This window comes from Halichoerus grypus, chromosome 9, assembly GCF_964656455.1.
Source record: "Halichoerus grypus chromosome 9, mHalGry1.hap1.1, whole genome shotgun sequence".
NCBI lineage: Eukaryota > Metazoa > Chordata > Mammalia > Carnivora > Phocidae > Halichoerus > Halichoerus grypus.
In genome coordinates, this window is record NC_135720.1 from 51,541,135 (window position 1) to 51,557,887 (window position 16,753).

A 16,753-nucleotide genomic window follows, 5' to 3' on the forward strand; every position below is an offset into this window, starting at 1 on the left:
GGGAGCAGGGCAGCTAAAGTCCCACAACCAGAGTGAGGTGGGGAGAGAGACATCAAGAAAAGAAAATCCCCTCTCTGCCCAAGAAGAGACTAGATGGGCTTATAGTTAATGGAGATCTGTTCTCCTGTAATTTCTACTCCACAAACCTTCTCAGTTCTTAATGTACTAATTGAAGCCACATGAAACAAAGCTTTATCCTTCTTCTTCTCAATAATTCTCCACATACTTAAAAATGTGGTGTTCACCACTTAACGTCCTCTCCTAGGGTTTAAATCCCATGGTCTTATTAGCTACGTTATCAGTTAATTATGATCACATTTATTAGCTGTATGACTTCATGTCTGCTTTTCACCTAAGCTTTGGTTTCCTCATCTATATCTGAGGGGGTGGTAAATACTAGTAACCCTCTATATAAGGTTGTTGTGAGGATCAAATGATAAAATGTGTAAGTACCTTAGTAAGTACCCAGTGAGTGTTTACTATCGTTGCGGCTGCCATCACTGATGTCACTGACAAACTTCTCCAGTCCCTTTAACTCCTCCTTAGAGGACGTGGTTTCAAATCTCCTTGCCAGCCTATTCAGTTACTCTGAGCGAGTGTCACTTGGTCTGGATCCGTATTAAAGTCTGGAACCCAGCACTGAGCTAAAGGTATGGCCTGATGAACAATGAAGAGAGATTCTAAATAATGTAGCCTAAGACTATATTAGTGGTTTTGGTGGTCACATCACAGAGTTAGTCGATTCTTGGTTTTTCTTACAAATGCAGCTAAGGCAAATTTCCCCCATCCACGGTGGACTCATTAAATTTCACAGTGTTATATTTGGCAAAGGGTTCCTGTCTATCAGATGTGTCTAGATCTTGATTCAGTCATACAATATAATTCTTCTTCCCAGCTTCCTGTTCCAAGTTGTTAAAGACCATAATTAATTTTTGTGCAATGATTTTTGATGTCCAACAATAAAACCATTCCAGAAATTATTCTTTAAAGCTCTTTTGTGAACTTCTTCTTAGAGGCAGAATAACACCATTTAATTAGTTAGGGTATCTTCATCTACATATAACAACAACAACAACAACAAAAAACTAATCCTAACACACTTAACCAGTAAATAGAATGTATTGGCTCATATAACCTAAAAGCCGAACACTAGGGTGGGTTTTAGGTGTGGTGTGATCAGGGCGTTGGCTCCATTTTTCTGCACTTCTCTCAGTTCTGCCCTTCCTTCGGTTCCATCTGTAACCAGGTGGGAGTACTAAAGACAGCAAGATGGCTATGGCATTCCCAGGCCCCTGATCTACTGCCAACATGCTTCAGAGCAAAAGCAAGTTCTTCTCTTCCTAATCACTGACAGGAGTACTACATTTCACTGAATAACCAGAACCAAGCTCTCTAGCCAAGGCAATGCCATACACAGACTGACTGAGTTACTAGTGCTCGTCCACCATTCAGTCACATTGGCAACATCTACTTCTGGACCATATATACATGGAAGAAATAAAGTATATTTCTTTAAAAATATTCTAAAATGCAGATTTTCCTATTATTTAGACAGTTTTCCCAATTATTATGATTAAGTCAGAGGTCAGCAAACTTTTTTTTAAAAAGCCAGACAATATATGTTTTACACTTTGCAGGCCAAATGGCAAAATAGAAGCTACCATACAGGTACTTTTGTAACCATTTAAATGTAATGACTTAAAAAGATGTAATCCATTCTTGGCACAAGGGCTGTAAAACAAAACGAAACAAAACAGGTGGCTGGCCAGGTTTGGCTCCTGGGCTATAGTTTGTTGACTCCTGCTTTAAAGCAGTAACTATAAAGACATGAAGAAAGATTTGGAATTGAGGTGAAAAAAAGCAATAAATTTATTTCCACTTGGAAAAAAAATTACATGTAAGAAAATGGGAAAGGAAATCTTAAAGGTAGATTTAAAATTTTAAACACATTTAAATTTTAAATGTGCTCATTATCATAAGCATATGATAAAAAGAAAATTTTAGCAAATTGCGGGCTAAACTTTCCCTTTCCCTAAGAAGACACTTCATTTTCAGAATTAGACTCAAGTTGTATAGATTCCAGTCAGGAAGTAAATATTGTGGGCTTTGCAGCCATACAGTCTCTACCGCTCCTCGGCTCGGCTGCTGCAATGTGCCTGCAGCCACAGACAAGGGCTGAATGAATGCGTCTGTGTTCCAATAAAACTTTATTTACAAAAACAGGTACTAGGCTGGATTTGGCCCATGGGTCTTAGGTTGCTTACCCCTGCTTCATAGTCTCTTAGATACTTGGCCTGCAGTTGGAGAAGGCCACCACCAAGGACTGGGGCGGGAGAGAGGGGAGGTCCCTTAATCACGTCTTCGTGGCCTGAAGCACCAGATATATAGTTTCCAGACATATTAGCATTAAGAACATTAGCATTCTGTCTTAATAACTAAGGTTAAAGATAGAATTCTACCTAAGCAGTTACATACAAGCACAATGAAATTAGAGAATAGGATTTTAAAGTAAGGTTCATAAGGTCAAAATTTTAAGTCCACCAAGGTATCTATAGCATTGGGTTGTGGCCCAAGATTTTAAAAATACATATTTAAAAATTACACATATAATCTTAGTATCTTTTTCAGTAATCACAAAGTGGTTATTATTCAAGCTCTACTTGTATAGACCTGATTAGACATGGCTTTGTAGCGAACCATGTTAGCCTCACTTAGTTAAGCTCAAACTCCCTTGGCTTCGAGTACAAGCCCACGGGTTCATGCTTCCCTTAACTTCCACAGCCCCGCAGCTTCAAGGCCCTTCGTGTGAAAAGCCCTGTAACTTCCCCCTGCGGCAGTGACGAGGACTTCTCATCGGGGAGAGGGGCTGACACTGCCCCCTTCCCCAGCATGTTATACCCAGCTTCTGTTCTCTGCTTTCCTCCCTGCGGTCCTGATGGGGTGCTGACACATGGCCATCTTCCACCGGAACTGCTACAACCTCTGCTTCCCAACCATCTCCTCTGTCCCAGGCTCTCCCTTCTCCCGGCCCTTCACTCTGCTGCCAGAGTCAGTCTCCAGCTAGAAACTTCCCAGTGGCTCCCTGCAGCCTACAGCCTCAGGACCCATGCTCCTGCCGCACCAGCCCATTTGCCTTTCTTCAAACCTACCGCCACCAAATCAAATACCCCTCTGCTTCTGCTGCTCCTTTAGCAAAGAACACCATGTCCCACCCCTACTGAAAATCAGCCTCCAGAGGCATCCCAAACCCACGTACCCCAGGAAACATCCCCGATCATCAGGTCAGAATGAGGTGCTCTCACACCTAAATACCAGGGTAAGTGCTTTCACTCTCCCAGCATTGGAGTTAATCACTGAACAATGCTTTTCAAACTTTCCTGTGCATTCAAATCACCTGGCTATCTTATAAAAACGCAGATTCAGATCCAGTAGGTCTGGGATGGGGCCTGAGATTCTGCATTTGTAGCAAGCTCCCAGGTGATGCTGATGCAGCTCTTGCAGAGACCACCCCTGAGCAGTAAGCCCGCTGTCGTGTAAGCACCTCATGGGCAGAGTCCATTTCTGTCTCCCACCTCCCCCCTGCCCCGACCCCTCAGCATAGGGCTTTGCTTGCTTACCAAGAAATGCTTATTAAATGGAAATGGTCGAATAAGGTGGGATTCTGCAAAACCATTCTGGCCGGTGCTTTGTCTTTTCCAAATGGAAACGGTTTCTCAGCCACATCACCCTTAATTTCTTAAAATAATGACTTCATTATTTTTGAAAAAATGACATATTTATTAATTTTTAAGGCCAGACAATATAAGAAAGTACAAAGAAGATTTTTTTAAAAAATCATCCAGGATCCCACCACCCAGAATATTAATATACAGTAAACATAATTCCAGACATGTTTTGCACATATTCAGATGAAAATAGAAAAGAAAGAACAGAAGAGTGATTTGGAGGGAGGGCAGGTAAAGGATACATATATAAATAGGATCATACCATACATGTCACTGTAACTTTAAAGTATTAAGTATAAATTTTACTTGAATTTAACAGAGAAACAGAAATTGAGATGAAACTGAAGGAATTGTAGAACTTCAGATGAATGAGTCTTCCCAAGAGATATTAGTTTCTAAAAGATCTCTCTGAAGTTAAAAAAAAAATAATGAAAAACATTAGAATGCTGAAATACTCTTTTTTAAATTTATATTTCAATTTCAGACTGTAGCTACTAACAAATCTATTCCCTCTTATCAAGTGAATAATTGGCTCTCACACTTCCTCCCAGGTACCAGTTTGGGTTATTTATATTACTATTACATCATTAAGGTTTCTGTTCCATAACCATCGTTTTCAGAGTTTTAATTCACTATGAAAATAAAGTCGATACTCACCAGGAATGCCTCCTCATTTCTGAATTTTGACACATCATTTTGATGTCAAAGAGTTTTCTGGGGATGCCTGGGTGGCTCAGTTGGTTAAGCATCCGACTCTTGGTTTCGGCTCAGGTCATGACCTCAGGGTCATGAGATGAGCCCCGTGTGGGCTCTGCACTCAGCGCAGAGTCTCCCTTCCTCTGTTCCTCTCCCTGCTCTCTCTCTCTTTCTGTCAAATACATACATACACACATACAATCTTTTTTTTAAAAAAAAAGTTTTCTAGAAAGTGCACGTGTTATATAGTCCCCAAGTTCATCCACATCTGGAAATGTCTATCCGTTGCCTTTTTACTGAAGAACAACTTGGCTGGCAATCCTTCTTATACTTAGGACTTCATAGACATAGACATCCACTGTATTCTGACACTGAGAGGTGCTCTAATAAAGCCAGAGGCAGCCTGCCTTTTCCTCCTTTTATGTGACTTGCTTATTCAGCCTGGATGGCCATAGGCTACCGTCTTCCATTTATCCACTCCATCAACAATTACTAATTGAGTGTGTACTATGTCCTGGGTAGTGTTCTGGTGCTGAACATGGTTGGAAGTATCTTAGTGTGGAGTATTCCATGTAAAACTTCGTTGATGTGTCCACTGAGCTTCAGAATCAAATTTTTACTTCAGAAAGTTGTCTCTTCCATTGTCAGTTGGTTCTTGTGAATATCAAATGAGTTAACACATGTAAATCACTTGGAAGAGTGCAAGGCACTTAGTTGTTGAAAGTAAGCTAGTACTAGGAAGGGGTGGGGGGAGAGGAGGAAGACTCTCTCCTTCGGGAATACAAGTGCCATGCCTCCTGTATCTATCTCAGTTGCTTTCATCATTTTCATATCTTCGCATTCATTTCTTTTTGTAGGATTGCTTCCAGCCTGTACACCATGTCTCATTACATTTTTTACCTTTTTATTCTCACTTTATTTCTAATATGACATTCCTCTCCGTGTTTATACATTTTTCTTTCATTTCTTGAGAACTGCAAACATATTTTTCATCTCTTTAGGGGGCTTAGAATCTCTAATTTGAATTCTTATAACTCAAAGAAGAGCTCCTTTTTTTTTTTTTTTTTTTAGTTTTTGACACGATGGAAAATGGTTTTAATACTTGTTTTTAGAGGGCAATTCCTTCTGTAATCCATATTCTTCATCTGTCTTTTGTTATGTTTTTTACGTATCTGTGCCCGAGTTCGATGTTAATTCTTGTCCTCCTATTTATTTATCTTTAAACAGAGCCATTTATTTGTGGAAGAATGAATAGGATCCACAGAGGGGGAGAATCAGGGTGTTCTGTAGCTTCAGCTTGAATCAGCTTTCTTGAACATCCATTCACCAAGTCTGTTATTTTTCTTGACCTGAAGTGTGTGGCCGCTTGGTCTGTATGTGGCATGTTACTGTGACTCACAGAAAAGGCCCGTTCCATGATAGGCTCCTGGAGTTCTAACCTAGCAAACCCCCTCCCCCGCCAACACATGCACGCACGCACGCACACACGCGTGCACCAGCTGGCCTACAGGAAATGAGGAGATCATCGCCCTCAGCTCCATCCCCCTGTCCTTTCATCATCTGGATCCTGAATGAGGGCTTTACAGGGGCATCTCCATGTTTTCCATGGCTGGCCCACACCCTTAAGTCTCATTTCTTGAATTACAGACTATTGGATGTATACCTTTCTGAACTGAGAGACTCACTCTTTGTGAAATCTGTTTTTTACTCTAGGTCTGAGGAGGTCAGTGTCTGCTCTCAAATTACCCCTTGTTTTCATCTATATTTCACAGAGTCTGGCAGGTTAACTAGACTCCTGGTTGCACTATTCCAAGTGACAAAAACCTAATCTAAAATACTACATGCTGTCCCTGTCAAAATAAAGAAAGAAAGGAAAGAAAGAAAGGAAAGAAAAGAGAGGAAAGAAGAGGGAGAAAGAAAGAAAGAAAGAAAGAAAGAAAGAAAGAAAGAAAGAAAGAAAGAAAGAAAGAAAGAAAGAAAAAGAAAGAAAGAAAAAGAAAGAAGAAAGAAAGAAAGAAGAAAGAAAGAAAGAAAGAGAAAGAAAGAAAGAAAGAAAGAAAGAAAGAAAGAAAGAAAGAAAGAAAGAAAGAAAGAAACAGGAACATACTGGTTCACAAAACAGAGAAGTCTACAATGTGGATATGGATCATCCTTGAACTTGGTCACTATCTCCATTTCCTTAGCTCTGTTTATACATCACTTCCCGCCCCCACCCTTCCCCAGAGTCACCCTCCACAAGGCAACGAAATGGCCACTGTTGGCTCTAAGACCACATCATCTTTACAGCTTATGAACTTGAAAGAACACTTTCCTCAAAGGCTTTGGCAAAAGGCCCAGAGAGGAATGCAGCTGGCCTGTTTTGGATCCTGTGCCCACCTCTGAACCAACTGCTGTGGCTGGTGGATTGGAGAACTCGGAAGGCCAGTCTGGGGCCACATAATCACCCCTGGACCCCCAGGAAGGTGGGCAGGGAAGATAGAGTCAGCCCTTCTCTAAACATGGACTGAGCATGATGCAAGATGGCTTGGTCTCCAAAGGCAAGTATGCTAGGTAGACAAAAAAATCAAGCCCACACTGCAGTGTAAAGTTTACTCCATGTTTTGTTGTTTCAGGCTAGAACCAGTTTTCTGCTTCATTGATGGTATTTATTTCTGTGTTTTTCATTCTTTGCTGCTTTTGTTCAGTTTCTACAGAATGCCTTTGCTTTACCATCTTTAACCAGAAGCCCTCTTTTCTTCTTTTTGATTCCAAAAATACTATTGGCCCTTGACAGTTTACAGATAAGGCTTTCAAGCCTTATTAATCATTCCACAACCCACAGTGAAGGCTGAGGGGAGAGGGGAGTGAAGGAGCACAGTTATTTCCATTTTACAGATTAGAAAACTGAGCGCCTGAAAGTGGTAAGAGACTTGCCGAAGAGCATACAGATAAGTCAAATGGCTGAGAGAGAACCAAACCTAAATCCAAGGATCATGGTTCCCAGCAAAGAGTTCTTGGGCTTTCCTCCTGAAGGTCACATTTCCAAACCATAATAGTTCGAACCATATTTACATAGAAAGCCTTAAAAGGTTTTTAAGCAGGTATACGAAGGGGTTCATCAGGTTGGACCACTGGATGGATGAGTGCATAGATGGATAGAGATATACATACATTCCTATTTTAATGGAAGCTTTATTATTTTTCAATCCACACGGCAACACAAAGTAAGAGAAAATGGAGTGTCGCTAAGGGGCAGGCCTGCCAAAGCTTAGATGGGCCCTTAACTGGACACACAGAGACTGTCGGAGTTGCAACACTGTTTGAAGATGACAGTTGGATGAGTCCTTCAGAGTATGTTCTCTCTGGGAAAGTTAGATAGTCCCCCAAGATCTCGTTTATGATGACAGCTTGCTTAGCAAATCCTTTTTCCATCACGACCAGCATAAAGTGAAACCACACTCCATCCCAGGTCTGACTTATCCATACTCTAAATTAAGGGGGTACAAATCAAAGCTATTTCCCAGGAATAGACTGCTCCTTTTCCCCAGCCCAGAAGCAGGCAGCGTGAAGGTGGCCACTCCCCTCCCATCAAGCGAGCGGTAAGGACCCTGTGCGGGAGGCAGGTCCTCACTTCCTCTGTCCCCTTTCTGAGACCTGCTTGTGCTCCTTCTAGAGCCAGTATCCTCTCAAGCCTCTCTCTTTTCTAGTTTTTGCATTCCTTTCCCTCCCTTCTGCCAGCCAGTCTCACTGACAAGAGTCTTCATTTACCACATTAGGGTTTAAAGATGGAAAAATGTTAATTAAGTAAGGCTTTAGCATCAAAACTGGGAATACTCCACTGCATAGCAAAGATCATTTCTTGGAATTCTTCACTTAAATGTTTACGAGAAACAATTATCAAGTGTCTCAGATTGAGTCACAAATGTAATTAATGAAAGAATTGCTAATAGTTTCCATTTTCTGGTTTGTTTTAATCCTACTGTATCAACTGTTTTTTTGGCGCCACATCAACAAAACCCCATCCATGATTCAAGGAGGTAAAGATTCCTAAAGCAGAAATGTTATTGGAAGTTAAACTCGCCAGGGTGCATTGCAAGCCCGACTCAGAGGCAGTCATTACACGACACAAAAGCCGTCCTCACCAAACAAAAGGAAAACAATTAGTGCTGCCGACGCCTCATAATTTTGGCCGGTCAGGAAGAAGTGCTTCCAGTTCCTAATTGATTTCTCCTTTGCTGTTGGTGGGATAAAATATGTAACTGAAAATGCCTTTGCTGTCCCCAACTGAGGAAGACATAATGAACTCTGGCTTGCCAGATTATTCTGCAACATCTGAAGGTTTGCAAATAATAATAATAATAATAAAATAAAATGAAACAACAGCTCTTGTCTGGTTTTTCCTAGTCAACTTTAATTACTGTAAGGATGGGTGCAGCAAGATAAATGTTTCCTTTTCACTCCAGTGCTGAAGAAACACAAGCTCTCCTGCCGTCTTTTATGTTTAAGCTCGGAGGTCTGCAGCCTATTCTTACTCACCAACTGGAAAAGATCGGTTGCAGTAGCCAGTTTGATGTTTTGTGCTCAGCTCCCAAAGTCCCAATTTGAAGTCATTCTCTTCCACTTAAGGAGACATTTCATTTTTCCCTTAATTTAAAAAATGTTCTGAATGCAAAGCAGCATTACCAGGGCTGCTAGGTTGCCTAATATAAATTCTGCGTGCACGACACTCTTCGGGCTCTGTCAGCCGACAAGGTCAGTTCAGCTAAACTAACCAGCTGCCAAGCAGCTGGTTCCGGGAAAAGTTTTAAGCACGTTGCCTGTGCACGAGCCAAAGTCAGACCCAAAATCTAAAGTGAGGGCAACAAGTCCTCGGTCTTAAAGCGGCCGGTGGAATTTAATCTTGTTAAGCAAATTTGAACCGGGCAGTTGTCCACAATGACCCAATGGAAAGTCATAGAAAAATATCTTTAACTGAATGACCCGGTCCAGTCCAAGACCTCCTGCCTATCTTAGCATCATTATTGGCCGGGGCTGGGGAACAGAGGCTGCTCTCCCCACTCCATCCCCCACCCCAGTCCCCAGTCCCCAGTCACTAGAGACTTCTTTAGGAAAACACGGGGGTGAGAATTCACATGGTCCGTACAGTGAACATTTCTCCACAAATCTTAATATGGTAAGAAAATTGCTCCCCAGTTTTCTAGGGGAAGCCCTAGAAAGCCCCGTCTAGGAACATGGTATGAAATAAAGTAATTCCCAATAATTCATTTTATGAGGGATTAGGTAAGGGATGTCACAGACAATAGAAATCTACAGGATTCTCCTGTTTTAACTACTTACCTGTTTGCAAAATAAATATTTAAATCCAAGTTTCTACTGGGGAATAAAATAAGTGTCTACTCTGTGGTGGAATTAACAACAGTGAACTAATCCAAAGGGATGGAACAAGAGATTCCAGGCCAGGCAAGAATCCCAAAAAACACACAAACAGAACAATCACTCATCACTCGAGGGCTGGCTGGAACAGCCTAACTAAAGCAAAGACTATTCTGACAGGCAGATCAACGCAGCATTTGGCCCATACGAATAAATGTTTTCCTGAGGATTAAATAGGGAATGATGTAAAACCAACTCCACTTAGCCATGAGAAAAAAAGTCTTTCCTATTGATGCATCAACTTAAAAATTTGTTTACATAAAAGGGAAAATGCAAATCACTTCTCTATATAAGATTAGGAAATAAACTAGTATATGACACAGTTATCCTAACCAGAAAACTATATCAAAAGAATACTGACCCTCCACTTCTGAGATGAGATGGCAAGGATGTTGTCCCTTTGAACATTTCTTGCTTCTTGATTTCACTGAAGCCTCCATCATAAGTTAGCTGAAGTGGGTGACTCTTTAAGTGGCCAACGGCATTTGATTCTCTTAAATAAATCCCATTGATTTTCACCATAGCATCCCCCATCACAACTGTTTCCTTGGATTCCACTGTCTTCTTTGCTGTAACAATCAAGGAGATGTGTTGTCAAAGCCGTTCTGATTTTAGGAATCACTATTTCAGTATTTTTTTTCAATCTAAGAATTTATACAATTTAAAATTTTTTATATGACTTATAATCAAGTCTGGAATTGTGTGACCAAAATCTACAAGACCTCACCATTATTTCAGGCCTGGCAGCATCAATTCATCAAAAATGAATGGGATCTCCTCTCTACTCTCCCAGAGTCTACCAGAGGACATGCACTCATGTAGGCTTATGAATAACTCAATCCACATAAACACTTCTGCATCCCAGAACAATGACTCCTTTTCCTAAATTTGATTATGTTAACAATTTTTCATTCAAATATACTGAGTGCTGGGGTGCCTGGGTGGCTCAGTCAGTTAAGTGTCTGACTCTTGATTTTGGCTCAAGTCATGATCTCAGGGTCATGGGATCAAGCCCCGCATCGGGCTCCATGCTGGGCATGGAGCCTGCTTGGGATTCTCTCTCTCTCTCTCCCTCCCTCTCTCTAAAATAAATAAATAAAATCTTTTTTTTTTTTTTTAAGATTTTATTTTTCGACAGAGAGAGAGGCAGTGAGAGAGGGAACACAAGCAGGGGGAGTGGGAGAGGGAGAAACAGGCTTCCCGCTGAGCAGGGAGCCCGATGCGGGGCTCGATCCCAGGACCATGGGATCATGATCTGAGCCGAAGGCAAACGCTTAACAGCTGAGGCACCCAGGCACCCAATACATAAAATCTTAAAAAAAAAAAAAAAAAATACTGAGGGCCTCCCTGATGTCAGGCACCAGTCTAGACACTTGGGAGGTATCAGTGAGGAAACAAAGATCCCTGACTTTGTAGGGCTTACATCCTACTAGGTATAAACAGATAATAAATAATATACCATAATAAATGAGGTACATGATATAAGATAATAAGTGCTAAGGAAAAAAGCAAAGTAGAAAAATGGAGAAAATTAAAGAGGATTGGGGATGGGGGTAGGCAGCAGTTCTGAACAGGGTGGACGTGGTAAGCACTGGCGGTGAGGCATCTAGCCACAGGCTGACCAGGGCAGAATCCCCTGCAGAGGGAAGAGCAGGTATGGAGGTCTTAAGGCAGGAGTGTGCCTGGCGTGCTTAAGGCCCAACAGGAGTGGAGGATTTGAGGGAGAAGAGGAAGAGAGCTGAGCAGAGGGGCAGCACCCAGACTGTGGCGGCCTTATACATCACTGCTAGGAGGTGAGAAGAGGAGGGCGTTGGCTTATAAGGCTTTGTAAAGAGGAATAAGATGATAAGAGTTACAAGCAGAAATCCAGTCTCTAAACTGAAACATCTATCGTGTGTATGACCGCAGATTCTTAGGCTTACGATACTACACTGTTCCTTTATCAGCCAGTAGCCATTAGGAATAGCTCATCTGTGATGCTGCTACCACACTTGAGTCTCGATAAAATATTTTTTTCAAGGGCACCTGGGTGGCTGAGTCAGTCACACGTCTGCCTTCGGCTCAGGTCATAATCCCAGGGGCCTGGGATCCAGCCCCTCATCGGGCTCCCTGTTCAGCTGGGAACCTGCTTCTCCCTCTGCCTCTGCCTCTCGCCCTGCTTGTTCTCTCTCTCTCTGTCAAATGAATAAATAAAATCTTAATTTTTTTTTTCAAAGAGGAATGTGGGGATGAGATTCATAAAGAAAAGTACTGTTTTGCAAGCTTCTCCAGAACAACTCAAGGTTTCCTTTTCTGCACTTGAACAAACCAATAAAAACCAACAAAACCACTTAGTCCACTCCAACTAAGCTCCCTGCTTTCAAAACAATGAATTTTAAAACTGAAAGGAACCTTAGGGATCGGCTAGTCTAAACTTCATTTTTCAGATGAGAAAACTGAAAACCCAAGCGTTACGTGACCTGTTTAGGTTCACTAAGCAAGTTCAGGGAGGGCCAGGACTGTAGAGTGCGAAGAGCGTGGGCTTTGCATTCCATCAGACCTAGGGTGAAGGACTGGCTGAGTGACGCAGGCAGGTCACTCAACTTCTCTCTCACCTTCCTCAGTGGTCCCCACCTCTTAGGGATGTGCTGAGAATCAAATGATATGGCTTAGTAAAGTGATTTACTCCAAACCTAGAAGTTATTGTCATCATTATTAAGGGAACCCAAGGATCCCGACTTCCCATCCAGGGCTCTCTCTGTGGCACCACGCTGCCTTAAATATCTTCACTACTGAATTACAAAGCACAGATTTTGTTTTAGGTAATGCATTTTTTAGCCTATTCCTACATTTTAGCATTGGTTTCTTTCATTCATGTACTCCATGAATATTTATTAGGCACTTGCTGCTCTGTGTCAGGTGCTGTTCCGGGTGCTGGGGGTCTAGGGACGAACAAGAAGTCCCAGTCATCAGGGAGCTCCTGTTCTAGAGGCGAAGCACACCCATACTCATGGGCAGGGTTGCTGCAGCCTAACTTCACAATCTACTGGAGGGAGCTCACCAGTTACTACTACAGTGAGGAGCTGCCCTGGGGCTCACTCTGACTCCTGATGGAGGTCCACCGTTAAACCGAGCATGAGGAAAAATGCCCTGTGTGTCCCTGGTAAATGTCTGTAGCACGTTGTACTAATTTTGTAATGGATCGTGGGTGAACTTCAAAAGTCTACAATAAGCAGTATTACTGTGTGGGAACAGTTCACCATTTCACAGACATTACTTTGGCACCTACTATATACTAGTCCCCGTTTTAGGTTCTCAGGCTACAAATAAAGAAATCCTCTTTCCTACTGAAGTTGCTGAGCCTAACGGGGGAGACAGAGAGGCAGACGTGTAAAGAGAGAAATGCAGTACAGCATGGTCTGGGCCAGGTAAGGGCAGCATAGAGAATAGGAGAGTCCTGAAGGGTTGGGAACTGGGCAGGGAAGGATTCACAGAGGAAGCAGAGCCTGAGAAGTATTCTGAAGGATTAACAGGAGGCAAAAAGGAGTTCTGAGATAAAGGCACAAAGTCCGCAGTCAGAGCTAGCTTGCTGTGTATATAAGCTGTACAGTCAAGCAGGGTCCCACACTCAGCGGGGCCCTACACTTGGTTGAATGCTTTGCTGTCGCCATGTAGATATTCTCAATAATTTTTGAGCAAGGAGCTCCACATTCTAATTTTGCTCTGGGTCCAGCAAATTATATAGCAGATCCTGCAAGAGGCTTGAAGCAGCAGGATAGGTGTGGGGAACCACAAGGAGGTCCATACTGTTGGTGCACGGGAGGCAAAGGACAGTCAGAGAAGGGCCTGGAATGTGAGGCTGGGGCCAGATCGCTACAGAGCTGTGCATGCGGAGGAGCAGGGACTTCCTCCGCTGGGCCAGGAGTCAGCAAACTACCCGCTGAATCTAGCCTGCCTCTTGTTTTTGTACAGCCTGAGAACTAAGAGTGGTTTTTACACTTTTAAATGGCTGGGAAGAACTCAAAAGGAGAACACTATTTTGGAACATGTGAAAATGACAGGAAATTCAAGTTTCGGTGGCCATAAATCAGTCTATGTTGCTTTCCCACTACAACGGGAGAGTTGAGTAGGTTGAACAGAGACTCTATGTCCCATTCATTTGGTCTGAAATATTTACTCTCTGGTCCGTTACAGAAAAAGTTTGCCAGCTTCCGTGCCAGGCCAGTATCTCCCAAACTGCATTCTTCAAAAGACAGATTCCCCAGTCGAGTACCTTTATAAAATGCTGGGTTGAATTAAGATTAAATAGGCATCTTTACCAGCCCTCAAATAGACCCGTGTGCACTGGGACTCTCCACGAGGGGAAGGAAGCAGGCAGACTCATTTGAGTGCTGAACCCCTCTTCCAAGGGAAAGCTGGGACTCAGTTTGGCAAACACTCCTTCAGGCATAGGGAGCCCTCCGAAGGGTTTTCAGCAAGAAGATGATGCAATCCGATTTGTATTTGCCCCCTGTCCCCTTGTCCCACATGGCACACACAGACAGTAATCATTTTTGTCCGTCCACTGGGATAAGGGGATGAGGCTGCCGCTCACAGCCCTGTGCAGTTGGCAGCTTGGTTTCTCCAGGCTCTTCGGGCTGCTCCGGCAGAGCAGGGTCCTCGGTGAGCTGAGGGTGGAGCCAGACAGGGGCCCTAGGAGACCAGGCACGAGGCGAGGGGTGCTAACAGCAGTGCAGCAGTGGTGGGAAAGGAACAGGCAGAGCCAGGAGACACTTAGGAAGCCCATTTAGGGAGCCTGTCGAGGGCTCTGCGAAGGCACAGAGGACAGGGACGGTGAGAAGGTGGAGCCTGCGGTCCCTGTCCAGCTTGAGTGACCGGGCGGCCTTAGCAACACTGTCGCCTCCGGCCAATAGGCCTGTTTGAACACGGAGCGATCACACTTCCGGTCCTCCGAACGTGGCGACACACATCTCTTCCCCTGTCATTCTTAAATCGGGAATTCCGAAGCTGCCACCACACCCCCCGCCCTGCCTGTGGCAGTCCGCCACAAACGACTTCACGTCGAAGGCAGGGCGCACCCTCTGTCTCCAAGCTCAGCTGCCTTTACAGCCTCAGTCACCCAGTCACCCACCGCAAGATACCTCTGCTAGACAACAGGGACCCCGGAGCAAAGCCCAGGGAGCCCCTGCACAAATGACAATGATTCCAAGGCTGGAGCGTTAAAATATATCGTTTCAATGGGGGCAATGGGGGCTTTTAAAACGACAATGACTTTTTACTGCCATTGTTTCCTGAGTGCGGACCCAGGCCTCGGGGATGAGGAGGCATGGGCACCTGCAAACAGGGGGGGTACAAGAACGGCAACGAAGACACGCTTCCGACCCCCGGGAGGCGTGAGGATGGCCTCAGCGCTGGGAAATGGCGGCCGCAGATGGCACCTCCCAGAGCTCCGCTGTGCGGTGGGTGCGTGGACATGGGCCGGGGGCCCAGGAGGGAAGGCGCAAAGCCATGAGGGAAGCAAAGACGATGCGGATGGCGGGTGAGGCATCGTCCCCTCAGTCACCTGCATGGAGCCATGAACAGCTCAGTACGTAGCAGGACTCTCACCCGAGAGCTAAGAGCTAAATCCAGGAAACACGTATGCAGCATTCAGGCTCAGAAGCCAAACATCCAGCAAACAACGGTACCCTCCCACCAGCTCGGCCATCCCCGTTTATAAGGAGTGACACTGTTCCTAGCGAGGTCTGACCTCACCCCCGATGCTGGGTCCAGATCCCATCCCTCTTATGTTGGCAAGGACTTTGCTCCTTCAATTGCCAATCCTTTCTGATTTAATTGGTCTGACTGGGTCCCCAGTGCTGGAACGTTTGAAAAGCTCCTCAGGTGATTCTAATGTGCAGCTTTGGTTGAGAAACTTAAGTCAGATGAGGTCAGTCCCTTTCTTGAGTCCCTGGCTTTTCAGGGCAGGTATTATAGAGTCCGGGCCATTTCCCCCAGCCTGGTCCTGCTGGGCTGTGGCCTCAGCTCCCTCCATGTCCCCGGGGTTAACCATCTTCCAGCCACACTGGCCTCCGGGTCGTCCACCACCTGAGTGACCTTCCTCCCATCTCCGGGCCTTGCTGTCCCCTCAGTGTGGGCACGTTGTCCACAGCTTTCTACATGGCTGCCTTCTTCTCAGTCACATTTCAACTCAGGGGCCACCTCCTCAAGGACACATTCCGGTGCCACCTGAGGTCACACAGAGTACTCCTGCCACGGACATTCTCCAGCCCATCATCTTGCTTATCTTCTTCATAGCCCTCGTTGGAACCCAAATTATCTTAGTTCCTTGGTTTCCTGTTTACTGTCTATCTCCCCTCACAAGCTGTTTGAGGGCAAGACCCTGTGGGCCTAGGGTGGTGCCTGGCTCTTAGAAGGGGCTCAGTAAATATCTGATTGACTGTTAGAAAAGAAACAAACTGGGACATCGAGGTAAAGCAAGTTGCCTAATCATACATCCCACGACAGCATCCGTTATGGTGTGATCTGCCCACCCTGTATTGCCTCTTTGTCTCTTCCTTTCTTCTTGATTCTACCTCCTCGGCTACGTCAGGGATCACGAGGGATCTGAGGCACCAGGAGATGAGGAAAGCGGTCTGGGGAGACATAGGGAACTGCAGCTCACACCCTGGGCTAACGGGGGGTGGGTGCTCCATGGAATGGGGGACCAGTGTTGCCAGATCTTCCAATTTTCCACAAAAAGTCATAAATCTGGATTCTTCCATGAGATCTTCTACATGTAAATGTTGGTGACTAAAAGGAAACGCTTGTATGTCAAGCAAGTAGGATCCTCAGGCGGTGGCTTGTAACTTTTGGGATCCATCTTCGGATAATCTCTCTGTGACTGTAAACCTACCCTTCTTCCTCAATCCTTACTGACTGAAGGAGGGCCAGTTCGGTCA

At 44.3% G+C, this 16,753-nt stretch overlaps 1 protein-coding gene across 1 annotated transcript in view; it reads right to left on the bottom strand.

The window, feature by feature from the left end:
- The window catches only part of ARMC2 (armadillo repeat containing 2), a 104,387-nt gene that overhangs the window by 67,897 nt on the left and 19,737 nt on the right, over positions 1–16,753 (bottom strand). The window contains exon 5 of the mRNA XM_036075291.2: positions 10,195–10,402. Coding sequence (XP_035931184.1) covers positions 10,195–10,402 — 208 coding nt within the window. The remainder of the gene's footprint in view (positions 1–10,194; positions 10,403–16,753) is intronic.